Source organism: Terrapene carolina, unplaced genomic scaffold, assembly GCF_002925995.2.
Source record: "Terrapene carolina triunguis isolate 2854851 unplaced genomic scaffold, T_m_triunguis-2.0 Scaffold139, whole genome shotgun sequence".
Classification (NCBI taxonomy): domain Eukaryota; kingdom Metazoa; phylum Chordata; order Testudines; family Emydidae; genus Terrapene; species Terrapene triunguis.
The window spans coordinates 11,484,978-11,501,441 of record NW_020664490.1 but is presented as its reverse complement, the minus strand read 5'-3'; the positions used below and the strand labels follow the sequence as shown (position 1 = coordinate 11,501,441).

Here is a 16,464-nt window from a genome sequence, read left to right as displayed (position 1 = left end):
ATTTAAAAAAAAAAAAAAAGACTTTGAGGGCAAATAAAATACTTACCAAGGAGTCAATAAAACATCAGGACAATCAGAACCGAGCACTTCCCAAAGTAGCCAGCCAGGTTCAGGACAATGATTAGCAAAACTGTATGACTTTCATGTGTGAAAGTCTGAGCAGTTTAAAATGGCATTCTACTTTTTTGTTTGTTTGTTTGTTTTTTTGGTTTGTTTGTTTGTTTGCTGTTTGGTGTTCTGTAATGTAATTTAAATGAAAATCCAGGATTATAACTGGAATGCAGGGTATTAGTTACCAAGTGTTTGTAACTTAACTTTCATGTGTTTAGGAAATGCTGAATTGTTATTGTGAAATTTCTGTATTATAGTTTAAACAAATTACCAAAACAATTGGAACTGGTGTGATTATATTGCATTATTTTGATAAAATATGCAGCATTTTGCAGAATTTTTTATTTTTGGGCGCAGAATCCCTCCAGGAGTAAACTAGGTTGCTTAAAGATTATAAACGCCACTTTTAGCTGGTCTTTAGTGGCTCTTAAAGTCAGTATGGAGGTTAGGAGTAAAAATGTATCTTTATGCTTTAATTGTTTTAGAATTTTGCATTCTGGAGCCCGTACCGGTGGCTTTAATCAGGCGGAAGGAATGGTCTTGTTGTTTAGGAGATATGGGTTCTATTCCTGGCTTTGCCATGCACTTCCTGTGTGAACTTGGGCAAGTCATTTAACCTTAAAATGGAAAGGTCCTTTTGATGTGAAGGAGCTGGATGCTGTCTACTTATTGTTGGCACTTCAGACTATGTTGTTGTCTTTTCTCTCTCTCTCTGCAGAGAGAGCCACCAGGATGCCGTGTATGTATGTCCTTGTCTATGAACAGATCAGCCACAAGAGCAATAAGTGCCGTCTCAGGGTATGTCTAAACTGCAGTGAAAAACCGGGGCTAGCCCACGCCAGGCAACTTGGGCTCGCAGAACTTGGTCTGCGGGGCTGTTTCATTGCAGTGTAGACTTCCCGGCTTGGTCTGGAGCCTGAGCTCTGGGACCCTCCCACCACACAAGGTCCTAGAACCCAGGCTTCAGCCCGAGCCCAGAAGTCTGTGCTTTAGTGAAACCAGCCAGAGACCTGTGAGCCTGAGTTGGCTGGCATGAGCTGCTGTGTAGACATACCCTCAGTCGCATATCCTGGCCTGAAACCTTACTAAGAGCGATCCAGGGTACTAGCAGCTGACAGGTAGTGTTAGTAACGTATTTTGCTGTCTTCTGTTAGCTCGCTTAGAAAAAAGGTTGGACAGCATGTGATGGTTTGCAAGGTCACTAGTGTAGAGTGGTGGTTTCATTAGTATTGGTTGGATTATTGCTTTTTTCAGGATAGGTAGTAGATTTCCCTCCTCAAAGGAAATTTTACTACCCCCTGATATTGGGGAAGGGAGGAGAGTGTCCCAGATGTTCTGTACTCTTTCTCTATCCAGGAAGGGCAGGGGTTGGAGTCACAGATGGTCACCCTGTTTGCAGAAATCAACACTTTTTTGCTGAGGCAATTTGCTCTACCTATCTACCCAGTTGCTGTTAGCTGGCTCATGCTGGTAATATTTAGTGCTCAGCCTAGTGCCTCAGCTAATTTGCTTTTTCTAATCATATTTCTTTGCATAGTTATTTTGTGCCTGTAATTTAATGTAACCATTTTATTAATAATTAAAAATTACCCCCAGTGTTAAGTACAAACCAGAATTTAAATCCTATAATACTTGTGGTTTTCACTTGTAGAAGTCAAGTGTTTATATTAACAGTAGCACCCAGAGGCTCCTGTCAGGCCCCATAGTGGTAGGCTCTGTAAAAACTCATGAAAAAATGGTCTTTCCTCCCAAAAGACTTTACAATACAAGGCTCCAGTTCTTTGAAGACTTAACATGAGTTTAACATTACACACTGTGAGTAGCCCCAGTAACTCCGAAGTGCACAAGTCTTTGCAGCATCAGAGCCTGTAAAAATAATTTACTATCTGGGAAGAGGGAAACGGGCATACAGAATTACATAATGCTAGAGACTGCATAATGATTTTGGTGGCAGAGCTGGGAGTAAAATACAGTTAACCTAATTTTTAGTCCAGATGGGATTAAATTTATAACTGTAATTTTGTTTTTTTGTTTCCATATTTTCAAATCAATGGTATTTTTTATCTGGAGACCTGACTTCTTTGGGATGTGAAAATATTTTAAATATGCTTTTATTGATGCTTTGTTTAAACCAGCTTTTGTGGTATTTTTTTCCTTCCAGTGCCTCTTATGATGGATGAAGCTTTAGACTATCTTGAAAAAAGACAGGTGTGAAACTTTCATTTTCTCATTTAAAATATAGTATCCTTGTAAGTATATGAAAACAAACTGCCTGTTTGGATTTCTGTGATCTGCCTAGAAGCAATATAAAATTATCCAAATAAAAGATAAGCACTCTAACCTGGCAACATCTCTTCATGAGTTCTTTTTCAGACTGTATGATGGAAGGCAATTTTTACTGAAATATAAAAATTAACTGTTCCACTTGGAAGAGACTTGTACCCACGTGATACCTATCCAGGATAAACATAGGGGTGAGGGATAGCTCAGTGGTTTGAGCATTGGCCTGCTAAACCCAGGGTTGTGAGTTCAATCCTTGAGGGGGCCATTTAGGGATTGGGGCAAAAATCTGTCTGGGGATTGGTCCTGCTTTGAGCAGGGGGTTGGACAGATGGCCTCCTGAGGTCCCTTCCAACCCTAATATTCTATGATTCTATTCTATGATATAGGAGAGTAAAAGTTAGCTGATGATATAATTTAGACTATTTATTCCCACAAGGTTTTTAAAATCCTGCTTTTCTAACACTGTTACGGTTGGTCACCGGCTTATGAGGCAGCAAGTTTCAGAAAATATGGCATAGTTTGAACTCTTTCTGATCTTTAACGTAAGGGCTTCTCAGAGCCTCCAAGTTCACTTCATAACAATATTGATTTTCAACATTTTATAGTAGCTTAAAAATAAATAAGACTACCTATGATGGAGCAGTTAGCATGTAATCTGGCAGCATTAGAATAGCATATTGGTAACAGACTGATGTTGCTTTAAGGATGTTTATCATCATAGCAAATTTACAAAATGATATTGGTGCATCTGTACAAATGTATATTATGACATGAATGAGGAAGAAGGCTCCAGGGGCAAAAAAACATTCTGGTGGCTGAAATTTTGCCAATTTGAGTAAGGGGGTGAAGGGAGATGTGTATTTGTGAAAGAGACAGAGATTGGACCAAATGCACAATTTCCATTTTTATTTTTAAGAAACGAGATCCTGCGTTCACTTATGAAGTAATAGTTGTTGATGATGGCAGTAAAGATCAGACCGCAAAGGTAAGAAGAGAATATTAAAGTTTCTCACCTGGCAGTCTAAGGGAGCAGATGTGTATCACACTGCTTTAGCTTTTATAAAATGTAACAAACCTTTACCTTTTGTTCTACACATCGGCTGCTCATTGTTTTTTAATTGTTTATTTCTCAGATTCCTTCTGCCATTCTTGTCCATGCCATTCATAGGATAACATTCCTACAGCACAATTGTTCTCTTTTGAAGAAATATAGTAACTTGCTGAATTTCCCTCCACAGTCCCCTCTGTTCATCCAGTGTGTCTCCTTTCCACACAGTCTCACCTCAAGAGCATTGTCCTGTGTGATTTCTCTTACCTGGAACAGCATCACTATGTGTCTGCTTCTTCAAATCTCCCCTTCTCTTTCCAGATCTCATCTGAGACCATAATTCTTTCCCATCTAAGCCTCTTGATCTCCCACAATTTTAAATGTCATTTTATTATTCTGTAAAGTATTTTGGCATAGTTTGTATAGAATTTGTTATACAGCATAAAGTTGTGTATTCGTTTAGAAACATTAATACTGAAGTATTAAGGGTAAGATTTTCAACAGTGTTCTGCTTTCCTCTACTTCTGCTTCTGTTGAAGTTAATGGGAGTCTTACCATTGACTTCAGTGGGAGCAGAGTCAGGCCAGCTCTGAGCAACTTCTGAAAATACCACCCTAGATTTGTCTCTAGGTTAGCCACTAGCATGCCTACTTCTGTTTCAGTTTTTCCTTTCAAGCTTGCCTGATAAGGTTATGTGTCCTTTCATGCATATGTGTTCAGTAGCTTACTAACCTGTTTACTACTGCCAGTGTCAATGATGGATGAATCATATTATCTCTTATGTAATATTGTATAAAGATTGAAAAGCCCTCAAAGTAGTAGCCATTGTCTGTCTTGTACAGTGATGAACATGTCTAGCCTTCTAAGACATAGGTGTTCTGCACTTTCATGCCCGACTACTCGAACGCTGAAATTGCTTTAAGCTGATGCTCAACTTTATTAAATATTTGTGACACTGTAGTCTCTTAGGGCCCCATTATGCTAGAAGAAAAATATGATGAAAAGCACTATATAAGAGCAATGCATGTCTCAAAGCACTTACAGTTTTAATTTAAAAGCAGACATAGCAGTGAAACAAATGGGAGACAGGTAACAGTAGTGAAAGCATGTTTTTCATAGACTAGCTTTGTGCACTGGTATAAATACGTGTGATATGGTTTTCTAGCTTTAACTTTGGCAGGTGGGGCGAAGGGGACTTAGGACAGCCATAGCTATCCTCTCTGACCACTACCTGATTTTAGTCTTCTTGTTTCTTCAGTTTTCTGGCTGTTAACCTTCTTACTCTTTTTTTTTATTTTCCTAAACAGACTTCAACTCTGCACTGGACAATATATTTCCATTTTATGCAGATTGAAGTGGTAACAATGCTATTGAAGAAAAAGGGATGGAAGAATAAGATCTCTATCTTTCATTTGAGGTTCCAGTTTTGTTTTATTATGACTTTCCTATGTCTTACAGGTTGCAATGAAGTACTGCAAGAAATATGGAAGTGACAAAGTACGAGTCCTAACATTGGTAAAAAATCGGGGAAAAGGTGGAGCTGTCAGAATGGTAATGAATACTTTCAATTCTTTCTCTGTTTTGAGCTAATTCTAGTCTTGCCAAAATAAGCAGACCTTGTGTGGATTTAATTTAATTTAAAGATTTTAGATTAATAAAACCGTTTTGAAAAATATTGAATTCTTCCATAAATCTTCAATGCAAAAATGTACAAAATATAAACTCATTGCAAGGATTTGATAACACATTGAGTAATAACATTGAAGAATTTTTTTTCATATGAGAATTTCAATTAAAGCCAAACTATATCCATTAGTTAATTTAGAACTAGCTCTTCAGTGCCAAAAAACAAAAACAAAAAACCCTTTATAAGATGAAAATCAAGCTCCGGTAATAAGATAAGTAAATATAGATATTCCTCTCCAGATTATAGCTTTGATATTTAGAAATTGAATAAAGAACTAAGGCCCGGGTCCAGCAAAGTTTTGCTTAAATGTATTCCCACTGAAGTCAGCTGGGCTTGAGTTTGATGGGGCATAATGTGTGTATTTCATATATTAACTTACACATAGATATTTCTCTTCACAAGAGAAAATATATTAGTGTGTGTTATTATGTAATTGTTTAGAGTGAGTGAATGATACTTTATTTTTTTGACTTAAAAGGACTGCATCAGTCTTGGGTTGTGAGCCATGAATTCGGATAATAGGTGACTGTAAAGAGTAAAAATAAAACTTTTCTCTCATGTTGTCAATACACTTCATTTATTATTTCTGGAATCTTCATGCATTTATTTCTTTCAAAGATTATCGTATTAAAGCTACATCTATAACTTGTCTGTCTGTCCTAAGGTTTTTATATGGTGAACGTAAGAATGGCCATACTGGTTCAGACCAGTGGTCCATCTAGCCCAGTATCCTGTCTTCCAACAGTGGCCAATGCCAGGTGCTTCAGAGGCAATGAACAGAACAGGCAATCATCGAGAGATCCATCCCCTGTCATCAACTCCCAGCTTCTGGCAGTTAGAGGCTAGGGACACTCAGAGCATGGGGTTGCATCCCTGACCATCCTGGCTAATAGCCATTGATGTACTTATCCTCCATGAACTTAGCTAGTTTTTTTTTTTTTTTTTTCTAACCCTGTTATAGGTTTAGCCTTCACAACATCCTCTGGGAACGAGTTCCGCAGGTTGACTGTGTTGTGTGCAGAAGTACTTCCTTTTGTTTGTTTTATACCTGCTGCCTATTAATTTCATTGGGTGACCCCTAGTTCTTGTGTTATGTGAAGGAGTAAACAACATTTCCTTATTCACTTTCTTCACACCAGTGGTTTTCAACCAGGGAGGGGTATGCAGAGATCTTCCGGGGGTATGTCAACTTATCTAGATCTGTTTCTCAACTGGGGGGGAAGGTAGAAGGGGGGATCACAAGTATAGGGCAGGCATTATGGAGTGGCAAGCAGAGCAATTGCCTGGGGTCCCATGCCACAGGGGACCCCACAAAGCTAAGTTACATGCTTCAGCCCTGGGCAAGTGGTGGGCGGGGCTCCTGAAAGGGTTACAGTAATCTGGAAAGGTTGAGAACCATTGCTCCACACCAGTCAAGATTTTATAGACCTCTGTCATATCCCCTCTTACTCATCTGTTTTCCAAGCTGAAAAGTTCTAGTCTTTTTCATCTCACTTCATACGGAAGCTGTTTCCATACTCCTAATCCTTTTTGTTGCCTTTCTCTGTATCTTTTCCAATTCTAATATATCTTATTTGAGAAGGGGTGACCAGATCTGCATGCAATATTCAAGATGTGGGCATACCATGGATTTATATAAAGGCATTATGATATATAAATCCATGGTGCCTATGATTATAGTATTTAGGTAGTACATGGAATGATAAAGCACAGAAGTTCTTTGGTTGTTTTTTTTTTGGTTTTCCTCCCCCCCCCCCTCAATTCTTCCAGGTGAAGGAGCATGACTTTGTGTGGGATATTTTAATATTGAAGTGCATGGAATGTTCTCATTCACTAGTGCCTCCGCCCACTTGCTTGAGAGAAAGAGAGAGAGTTTATTCTTTGTGTAGTGCATATGTGAGGTGTGTTTGTACTGCTGTATGTAGCAGGCAGGAAGAGTGTAAACGGTGCATGACCACCAGAGAATATACCCCCATCAACATTGTACTTTCCATCAACATTGAGGAAAAAAGATGATTATGGTTTACACTTTGCATAGATGATAGAACTGTGGCAGTGTTTTTAATTGGTTTTAGTACATAGCTGTTGGTTTGAGACTCTTAGAAATTAATTAGAAGGTCAGTAAATCCAGGAAATCTCTGCTCTTATATTTAAAAAAAAAAACACTTAGACCCTCTGTTTAATTTTACTTGAAATGGAAGATTCCATGTTTGTTTCTGAGTTAGAGCATACAACATCTTGGGTAGGACAGTTAGGGTATATTCTGGATGTATCTTCAAGAGCCTGGAACACACTTTGTACAGAGTTAAGCATGTATGGTGTCAACAAGCACAAATGCCCTTGTGCATCTGCACGTGTCATGTAGCACCTAAAATATATGGAGCCAAGCTCCAGGTCTGCTGCAGTTGTTGCCCCAAGCTAACTGCAGTTATGTTGTACTTTATCTTTCTCAGACACATTTTAGAGATTTGGCTCTTGAAGATGTATTAGGAGGTAGCATCCCACACCCTATCCCAATGCTGCATGCTTTATCCAAGGAACATGGATCAAGTGACGAGGAAAAACTGTACAGTGATTAGGCAGCTGGTGTGCTTTGACAGTGTTTATCATGCTGACCAGTACTGCCTCCTTGTTTCCTTCTGCTTCCCCCATCTGTTTATTGTATCCACTTGTCTCTTGTCTTACATACTTAGATTGTAAGCTCTGTGATTCAGGGACTATCATTTTGTTATTTGTACAGTGTCCAACACAATGGGGCCCTGATCAGTGATTCAGGCACCTGGGCGCTGCTGTAATACAAATTAATAACCTCGAACACTTGTTTTTTTATCAACAAAATGTCAGCATAGGAAATTGCAGGCTCACCTATTTGTTTAGTTTAATTCCTTTCTAGATTTCTATTTAGGTTAATGTTTTAGGGATTTGCTTTCTTAATTTAGACTCCTGGGGCCTGGAAGCTAGTTTATCATGATGAAAATTTTTTTGTATTGGTGCAGGTTTTAACTTGCTGTTTCATCTGCAGGGTGTCTTCAGCTGTCGAGGGGGAAAAATCCTTATGGCTGATGCAGATGGAGCCACAAAGTTTGCAGATATTGAAAAAGTAGAAGAGGGTCTTAGAAATCTCCAGCCATGGCCAGTAAGTATAAGCTTCTGTCATTTTAGCTGAAGCAGTTTGTCTATGGACTCATAGTTGTATTTCTCTTTATTAACAAGTTTCTTGCATACATACTGAGAATCTTTAAGATATGCTTAACTTTAACTTGACATCAGTGGTGTACGGGGAGACTTTGGCAAACCAGTAAAGTGCCTAAAACCACTATGGCTTATTGTTAAAAAGCAACCTAGTCAGCAGGCTGTAAAATGGCCATGCAGCTTGACCAAGGCAGGAGGGGAGGGGGTTTTGGGTGCCACGGAAAGGGCAGCTTGACCCCGCATCCTTCCTGATAAGAATTGTGTTGAAGTTGCTGATAGCCTACTCTTTTAAAACGCATGTATGTCCCAGGAATGTCTATTGAGGTCTCAAGGCTGCAAGTTCTGGAAAAACCCACACCTGGTTAATCAATAATCAGAAGGAACCTCTTGCTTGAAACTGCTTACTTAACAAGGTTTCTTTAAGGGACATGTCATTCTATTACTAATGTATAAATAAGGGGACTCATTTGGGGACTCTTCGGGACTGGTCTCTCCCTCTGGATGCATCTTGTGTTCCCCACCGGCAGACGGGCTGTCACTGTGCCACTCGAGAGCCACATTCAGCTTTGGTAATTATCGAGGGTTGGGGGTGTGTTACTAACCTGTTGCGGACGTGTGTAAGTGCTTGAGTCTAAGTAAAGTTTAGCTTTAAGTGAAAGCACTCTTGTGTTGTCCTGTTTGTGCCAGCCATCTATCGGTCAGACGGCCGTGTCTCCTCTGATTTATTTCCTGACACCTCCTCGCACAGAGTAAAAGTTACCAAGAGCTTTGGGTTGAAAGAACCCCGGGTAACAGTGGGACTACTTATAGTGCATCAAGTTAAGCATGTGCATATTTTTTTTGCAGGATCAGGAACCTTAATTTGCACATTTTGACACTTGTGCTATTTCTTTCATTGAGTCTTTAAACTTTTGTGGGATCCATGTGTTTTGCGTTGCTAGCCCTTTTTTCTTTCCAGTATAACTGTTCACGGTGCTGCCTACTTATTTAAAAATTTGCTTTCTCTACCCTTATTAATTTGATATGTTGCTTAACCTAATTTCCTCCCACGTTATTTTGAGAATGACTCTTTTTATTTTATTCTAATTGGTCTATTTCCTGTTAGCAGATGGCTAACTTTTAATTTGCAGATGTCCGTTCATTCAGATTGTGTCCTCTCTGAAGACCAAATAAGTCATATCGGCTCACAGTGTATTCCTGAATAGGGTAACAGTGGCACTTAGAGCTGCTTGACTTGAAGAAACTCATTTTCAGTTAACATGGTGCTTAAAGACAAGTCGATGTGGAACCTGTAACTAGCCCCAAAATGGAGGGAGCAATATGTAACTTCTATACTTAGCTTTTTTTCCTCCCCCATTTGTACCCCCTTGTTGTTGTTACAAAGCAGTCACTGAATTATGTTTAAAATAACCATTTGGTCAAACAGATAAAGTTCTGACCCCACTAGATGGCGCTAATTGATTAACATACCTTTTAAATCTGTGTGCTATTGAAAAGGCAGCAGGCCTTAGTTCTTCAGAATTTTCCTAAAGTCCAGAAATGATTCTTTCATGTCAAAAGTAGTAATGTGAGAGTAATTTTAATACAGGCCATTGGAAGTGCCTCTTACAGTTTAATTGGGGCTTAGAGATGTGACATTCCTACACAAATAAAATATTGCCATCTCAGCAAAATCAAGTCTTCTGTTCTGTTACCTGTTCCCTATTGCAAATCTTAGGGCAAACATGCCCATACATATTAAGTGTAACTAGATACTTTGTTGTCTGCACTGTGAAATAAATTCTCTGTCTGAAAAGCTCAGACATTCTTACTCCTGAACGAGACCCGAATAACATGCAGCAATCTAAACTTTTCATATACAAAATGTAATAAGCTTTAGACAATCCATAAAATGTAGAAAGGCTTTATTATATCAACACATTCAAACGATAAGATTTGTGTAACTCACCAAAAGCAGACATTTCTATTGCTTTGACAAATTCAGTGGACAAGATTAAGCCATCATGATGCTTTAAGATTTCATATAAAAACCTTAATAGAAGAAGCCAGTGATTCAGAAAACACTAGTGGTGGTGTAGTTAGCTTCCAATTCTCTTGTGTGTGTTCCTTTGCAGAACCAGATGGCTATTGCCTGTGGCTCTCGAGCCCATTTGGAACAGGACTCAATAGCACAGGTAAGTTTCTCTTTCCTCGTATGAACTAGACTCCTAGAACTGCTGTTTTTTCATTAACATTCCAGTTTTTAAATTAAATCAAGACACACAAAATGAATGGAGGCTGATAGTGGGGAAGGCAGTTGCCATGAGCCTAGCAATAGTCCAACATGACTAAAAGCTCTCTGTTCCCAGAGTTCAAACACCACCAGCAGGAAGTGTGAGCTAGATGTCAGCTAACAAGGATTTAAATCAGTTGCTCCAGCAGAGGATGGGACCTTTGGTCCCAAACGCAACCAACCGCATGTGTGCACAAATGTGTCCAACATGAAACCAAAAAGGGCATATACTATAATCACTGAGTGGAGAGCTTTAGGCACAGTACATTCAAGCAGATGCTTTGGAAGCCTCTACAATGGTGGTTCTACAATGGCTCTGCAGCTCATCAGCTGGAACAGTCTCTTCACACACATGCACAGGCTCTTCAAGTACTGGGAGGACAGGGAGAAGCAACTGACAGCTTGACTTTAATTTCTTTCCTTTCAGTCCAACAATTTGTTACTCTTCAACTCTTAAGACCTGAGTGAGTGGTAAAAGTTTTGCTGTAAGTAGTAATAAAATGTTTGAAAGGGTATCACAGTTCTCTTGCAATCAACATTATGAAAATTAATTTCATGTTAATGATTTGAAGGGGAAGACCTCACCCGCCACCCAGACTTGCCCCAGCAAATGTAGATTTGGAATTCAGAACTTCCAGCAAACGTAGCTAATTTGGAAAACTTGCATTTCTTTCCCTGCCTTTAATTGAGAATCACTTGCAATGCAAGTGCCTTCCTAAAGCTCCTTGCTACAGCTATGCCATGGAAGACTCTCGGATTAAAATTGGAGAGGCCAAGACTGCCTCACGGGTCTCATGCTTGCACATTTCCAAAATTACTACAAATGATGACAAGTGAATCTTGCTTCTTCTGGTGGAGTATGCATACAGAGGAAATGAGCATTGTGTTTAGTCTTGAATGAGTTCCAGGCAAAGAGCCTCCGAAAAGATCCTTGAGAGAAGACTACAAGGTTTGTTTTGTGGAAATATCGGTAACCCGTATGAAAGTAGAATTTCAGTATGAACAGGAAAACGGCAGTAGAATAGAGTATTGAATACACACTAGACAGAACAACTTAGTATGTGACTGTTATGCAACAAACTTGCATCAGCTCGCAATCTCGTCTTACATCAGTTTTACTGATGTTTTGGCAGACTGTAGTTGACATAGCACAGACATTGCACTTATATTGCAACAAACACATTGCTGGACTAATTTCTCTAACATCGTTCGAACTCATAATGCTGGATTTTCTCTACAACAAGCTATGTTTACACTAGCGTGTGATACTTAAAATTATTCTAAAATGTTTACAAAATACTGAAATAGCTGCAAAAGTCCAAGAGGAGATAGAATGGAGTTCAAATCCTGGTATAGCTTCTACTTTTCCCCAGTGCTTAATTTGTAATGAAAGAGCTGCTGGGGCTCAAGCTATTTTTTTTTTACATTCCTAACTCATGCAGCAAGCCCAAAGGTGCCAGGGCTATGAACTGCCAAGCCTAGAGGTGCTGGGTCTCTGCCCTGGCACAAATTAAGCACTGCTTTTCCCTCTGGATTATGTAATAGTGTTAGGGATCTAGTCTCCTATCAACGCACGGGCAAAGTTTGCATCATAGTTGACAAGAAACCCTGAAGCTCTCTCAGTAATGGGACTAAATCCTGGACCCTGTGTTCACAACATGAATGGATACAGAAAACCATTACTGCCTACATATGCTGGCTTTGCACCAGACCAACTAATCCTGGGGATTGTTGGGCCTGATGAATGTAGAACTGTGGGGCGCACCCCCCTAGGGGATGTGGAAGAATGTTCGTGGGGAAGGGCACAGTGGGGCCGGGGGCAGGGATAGAATGCCACCCAGACCCACTCTGCCCCTAGCTCTGCCCTGCCTCCAGCCGTGGCCCTAGTTCCCGGCTGCGGCACTGCACCCATCCGTGGCCCCAACTGCTGGCTCCCGCCTCAGCCCCACTCCCAGCCTGCCCCAGACCCCCAGCATCAGTCCTTGGCTGCAGCTGTGGCCCCAGCATCAACCTCCTTACCCCTAGCTGCGCCCCACCCCCCGGGAGCGAAGGCCCCGCTCCCAGCCCCGGCTCTGGGGGGGGGGGGGTTTGGGGGCACGGACAGGGCAAGGGGGGGGGTGATGTGAAAAATTTGGGGACCGCTGACATAGAGGGTGGAGGGGCTCTCTGATTCTGTGGTCATGTGATAACCTGCCGAGGGATCATATACAAATGAACTCCCTTCAAGTGCATCCAGCTCCCTCTTTCCCTCACAAGGTTTCTGCCGGGAGATAGGGGAGAAGAACTGAGATAGAATAAAAGAAATCGAGCAATGAGCAAATAAAAGAATACTGTTTAGGTGGTGGTGGGATGGGGGTGGAGGGTTGTTGTTCTTTTAAGGCCTGACCTAAAGCTACCTTTAATTTACATATTTAAATAGTGGTTGGGATCTTTTTACACCTTAGGTAAACTTGTTTAAATTTTTAAAATCTAGGCTTCCAAAAACCAATTTTAAAAGTGTTTGTTTGTTCAAAACAAAAATCATACTGTGATGATTATGTCCTAGTATGTCTCTGTAATTCTACTTCTGTGATCTATACAAAGTTCTGTATGTGTATTTGTTTAAATTTGAGTCATGGAAACAAAACTTTAAAATACATAGTTGCAATAAGGATCCCCTTCTGTACTGTAACATACACCATTATTATAAAGTTACATGTGTAGCTAAAATGATTCAAATTTAGAGCTGGCTGAAATATTTTTGCCTAAATGAAATTTCAGCAAAATATGGTGTTTCATAAAAGCCAAAACATTTTATAGAGACATCAGTTTCCACAAAACGTTTGTTTTGGGGGTGGCGGAGGGAGACCCTAAAGATGGGTGTTTAGGGTATTGGCCTGGGATTTGGGACACCCAGATTCAAGTCCTTGCTCTGCCTGATTTGGCACGATCTGGGATGAAAAACTGTTCTGAATCAGGCAAAGCATGGACTTTGAGCTGAGTCTCCCAAATCCCAGGGGAGATCCTAAGTGTGACTGTCTGACACACCTTTCCCCCACCACAATTCTCCTTTTGTTCCCGTGCGGAACAAACACACATTTCTAACTTCAAAATTGTCATGAAGTGGAATTCTCGTCCTCTGTTCAGATCAATTCAGATGTTCCTTTTGTCATATAAATGAAAACATCTAATTTCTTGTCTTTTGTTCACAGCGCTCTTACTTCCGAACTCTTCTCATGTATGGGTTCCACTTCCTAGTATGGTTCCTCTGTGTCAAGGAAATCAGGGACACACAATGTGGGTTTAAACTGTTCACCAGAGAAGCGGCCTCACGGACTTTCTCAGCTCTTCATATAGAACGCTGGTAAGTTCATTTAGCTTAAATTAATTTTTCTATTTTTAATGTTTATAGCAGTTGATTGAAGTTGTGAAAATGTAACTCCCACATGGAAACTGCAATAAACAATTTGTGTGTATATAAAAACAGCTGCTTAATCAGTTTTAATCAGTTCTAGTACTTGTTTTTTGTATTGCACTTCACATTTTGTATTGTTTTAAACTATTACATGTTTGCAAAGCAATTAATTTTATATTAAGAACTACATTATTAGATATAGTTGGATATTTGGATGTATTTCTGTTAACTCCATTACCCTTCTTAGAAATGTAGCACTGGAAGAGATTTCAAGAAATCAAGTACAGCCCATGTGCTGAGGCAGGACCAAGTAAATCTGGACCATCCCTGATAGGTGTTCCTCTAACCAGTTCTTAAAAACCTCCAATGATGGGGATTCCACAACCTCCCTTGGAAGCCTATTCCAAAGCTTAACTACCCCTATAATAGTTAGATTAGATTAGGTTAGATATTTGGAATTTTTTTTCTAACTCTCCCTTGCTTCAGATTAAGCCCATTACTTCTTGCCCTACCTTCAGGGGACATGGAGAACAACTGACCATGGTCCTCTTTATAACAGTCCTCAACATATTTGAGGACTGTTATCAGGTCCCACCTGAGTCTCTTTTTCTCAAAATTAAACATGCCCAGTTTTTTCTCACAGGTCAGGTTTTCTAAACCTTTTATCAGTTTTGTTGTTCTCTGAACTCTCACCAATTTGTCCACATCTTTCCTAAAGTGTGGCACCCAGAGTTGGGGACACTACTCTAGCTGAGGCTTCACCAGCACAGAGTAGAGTGGGACAATTCTCTCCTGTGTCTTACATATGTTACTCCTATGAATACTCTCCAGAATATTAGCCTTGTTTCCAACTGCATCACATTGACTCATATTCAATCTGTGATCCACAATAACCCCAATATCCTTTTCAGCAGTACTACACCCTACTCAGTGTATTCCCCATTTTGTGGTTGTGTTTTTAATTTTTCCTTCCTAAGTCTAGTGCTTTGCACTCGTCTTTATTGAATTTTATCCTGTGGATTTCAAACCAATTCTCCAATTTGTCAAGGTCATTTTGACGTCTAGTCCTGTACTTGTAAGTGCTTACAACCCCTCCCAGCTTAGTGTCATCTGCATATTTTATAAACATACTCTCAAGTTATTAATAAAAGTTTTGAGTAATATTTGACCCAGGACTGACCCCTATGGGACTCCAGTAGATACCCCTTTCCAGTCTAACAGCAAACCATTGATAACTACTCTGAGCACAGTCTTTCAACCACTTGTGCGCCCACCTTTTAATAATTTCATTTAGACCACATTTCCCTGGTTTGCTTATGAGAATGTCATGGAGGACTGTGTCAAACCCCTTACTGAAATTAAGATCCACTGCTTCCCTCGCTCCACTACGCCAGTAACCATGACAAAGAAGGAAATTAGGTTGTTTTGGCATGATTTGTTGACAAATCCATGCTGGCAATACCTTATAACTTTATTATCCTCTAGATGCTTACAGATTGATCGTCTTGTGTCCAAAAAGCATGTAGAAAACACAATTTTTTTTAATTTAGCATCTTTCATGTAAATTATACCCCAAATCGGTTAAATAATGCAGTTACGCAGAATTTCTCTTCCTCAATAATTAAGAGGCATACAGTATGCAAGCGGGGAGAGATGTGTTAGCTAAGTTTTAATATTTAAATGGAGTGTCTGCGATAAAGATACAAGAAGGCTCTTGGGCTACACTGATGAGACTCCCAGTGAATGGTGATGTCTGGAACCCTGCAGTCTATCCTTACTCTGGCATGTGATATGATAAGAGATATCTGATAGTTAGAAACTTCATCAGCCTGTGTTGCTCTCTAGTACAATTTTACAACTCATTACTCATCAACCAACCAACCCTCCCTCAAATCATTACCTTATGAGTACCTTAAAAGTACACCAACAAGTGTCATTAAAGGAAGCCTAATATGTTCTGTTTCATAAAAGGTGGGCAATAAGATGGCTCTTGTTAGTCTGGAAGAAGGGCAGTAAAAACCATGAATACAATTTGAATTGTTTTAGAGCTGCCTTTCATTGTAACTTAGCATTAGAGAGGGTGATGGAATGTCCATTATTAGAGTAGCATGGTGAGGACAGCTACTGTGATACATGGGGCCGGGGGGGGGGGGAGCCCCCTTTGATGGACAGCCATTTAGCTGTAAAATCCCACGTGGTCTGTAATCTGCTTGCTTTACCTGTAAAAGGTTAACAAGCAGAGAACAGACCAAGAAGGATTTTACAGCTAACTGGCTGGCTGGGTGTCCATCAAAGGGAGCTACTCCCCACTCACCCCCCTTCATGTGTCACAGCTGCGATGGGTATGTCTACACTGCGATAAAACACCCACGACTGGCCTGTGTTAGCTGGCTGAGGCTCGCAGAGCTTGGGCTGTGGGGCTAGAAAATTGCAATGTAGACATTCAGGCTCAGGCTGGCGCCCGAGCCCTGAGGTCA

The 16,464-nt window shown here is 40.2% G+C and overlaps 1 protein-coding gene across 2 annotated transcripts in view; it reads left to right on the top strand.

Moving 5' to 3' along the window:
* LOC113405020 (dolichyl-phosphate beta-glucosyltransferase-like) overlaps positions 1-16,464 on the top strand; it is a 43,065-nt gene that overhangs the window by 10,574 nt on the left and 16,027 nt on the right. For both annotated transcript variants that reach the window (XM_026653469.1, XM_026653470.1), the window contains 6 exons: positions 2,273-2,319; positions 3,311-3,379; positions 4,901-4,993; positions 8,152-8,265; positions 10,436-10,495; positions 13,785-13,936. In XM_026653469.1, the coding sequence (XP_026509254.1) occupies positions 2,273-2,319; positions 3,311-3,379; positions 4,901-4,993; positions 8,152-8,265; positions 10,436-10,495; positions 13,785-13,936 (535 nt within the window). The remainder of the gene's footprint in view (positions 1-2,272; positions 2,320-3,310; positions 3,380-4,900; positions 4,994-8,151; positions 8,266-10,435; positions 10,496-13,784; positions 13,937-16,464) is intronic.